This window comes from Sinocyclocheilus anshuiensis, unplaced genomic scaffold, assembly GCF_001515605.1.
Source record: "Sinocyclocheilus anshuiensis isolate Anshui unplaced genomic scaffold, SAMN03320099.WGS_v1.1 scaffold103, whole genome shotgun sequence".
In the NCBI taxonomy this organism is placed as follows: Eukaryota; Metazoa; Chordata; class Actinopteri; order Cypriniformes; family Cyprinidae; genus Sinocyclocheilus; species Sinocyclocheilus anshuiensis.
In genome coordinates, this window is record NW_015548201.1 from 182,219 (window position 1) to 182,809 (window position 591).

Sequence of the window (591 nt, forward strand, 5' to 3'; positions counted from 1 at the left end):
CTTCTCTGTTCTTGCTGGGTTGTTAGATTGCTGTGGATTGTTTTCCTCGGGACATTCACAACTAGGGTAAAATATCAAGCACATCTCATGACACCAACCCAAAGCGTTCGGGGTTTATCAGGGGGGACCCGGAACATTAATCTCCCCATCCATTTAACTCCTCACCCGTTGTTTATATGTTGAAAAACTGATGAATAGATTAAGCTCAGTGGAAAAAGCGCTTGTTGATGGTGCATTGTTGTGGTTTGCGATGTATTGCTGGTTCGCAGCCTCTTCGGCTAAAATATAGATGCATGAATCGCTTTCGAGTCGTATTTTTGGCGATCCGTTTAGTTTTTCGCAGCTGATCATTGAATCAACACAACAGCGTTAGCTGGCCTGAACAAAATGAGCAGAAAACAGCATAATTTTAAAGGAGCAGAGGTCAGCTGCTGTGTTAAATACTTCTTGTTCGGATTCAACATCACATTTTGGGTAAGTTTTGTGGATATGCAGTTCATTTGCTTTTTAATGTTTCTCTCAAACTCATATAAATTGCCTTCATAATGTTTCCATCATCTAAACAAATCGGGATTGCAAAACAAGTTCAGC

General features: G+C 40.6%; 1 protein-coding gene across 2 annotated transcripts in view; it reads left to right on the forward strand.

Annotated features, from left to right (window-relative positions):
• LOC107653321 (tetraspanin-17-like) overlaps positions 1 to 591 on the forward strand; it is a 15,334-nt gene continuing 14,743 nt past the window's right edge. For both annotated transcript variants that reach the window (XR_001630209.1, XM_016440003.1), the window contains exon 1: positions 1 to 474. Coding sequence is in view for 1 of the 2 variants with exons in the window: in XM_016440003.1 (XP_016295489.1) it covers positions 388 to 474 (87 nt within the window). In the remaining variant the exon portion in view is untranslated. The remainder of the gene's footprint in view (positions 475 to 591) is intronic.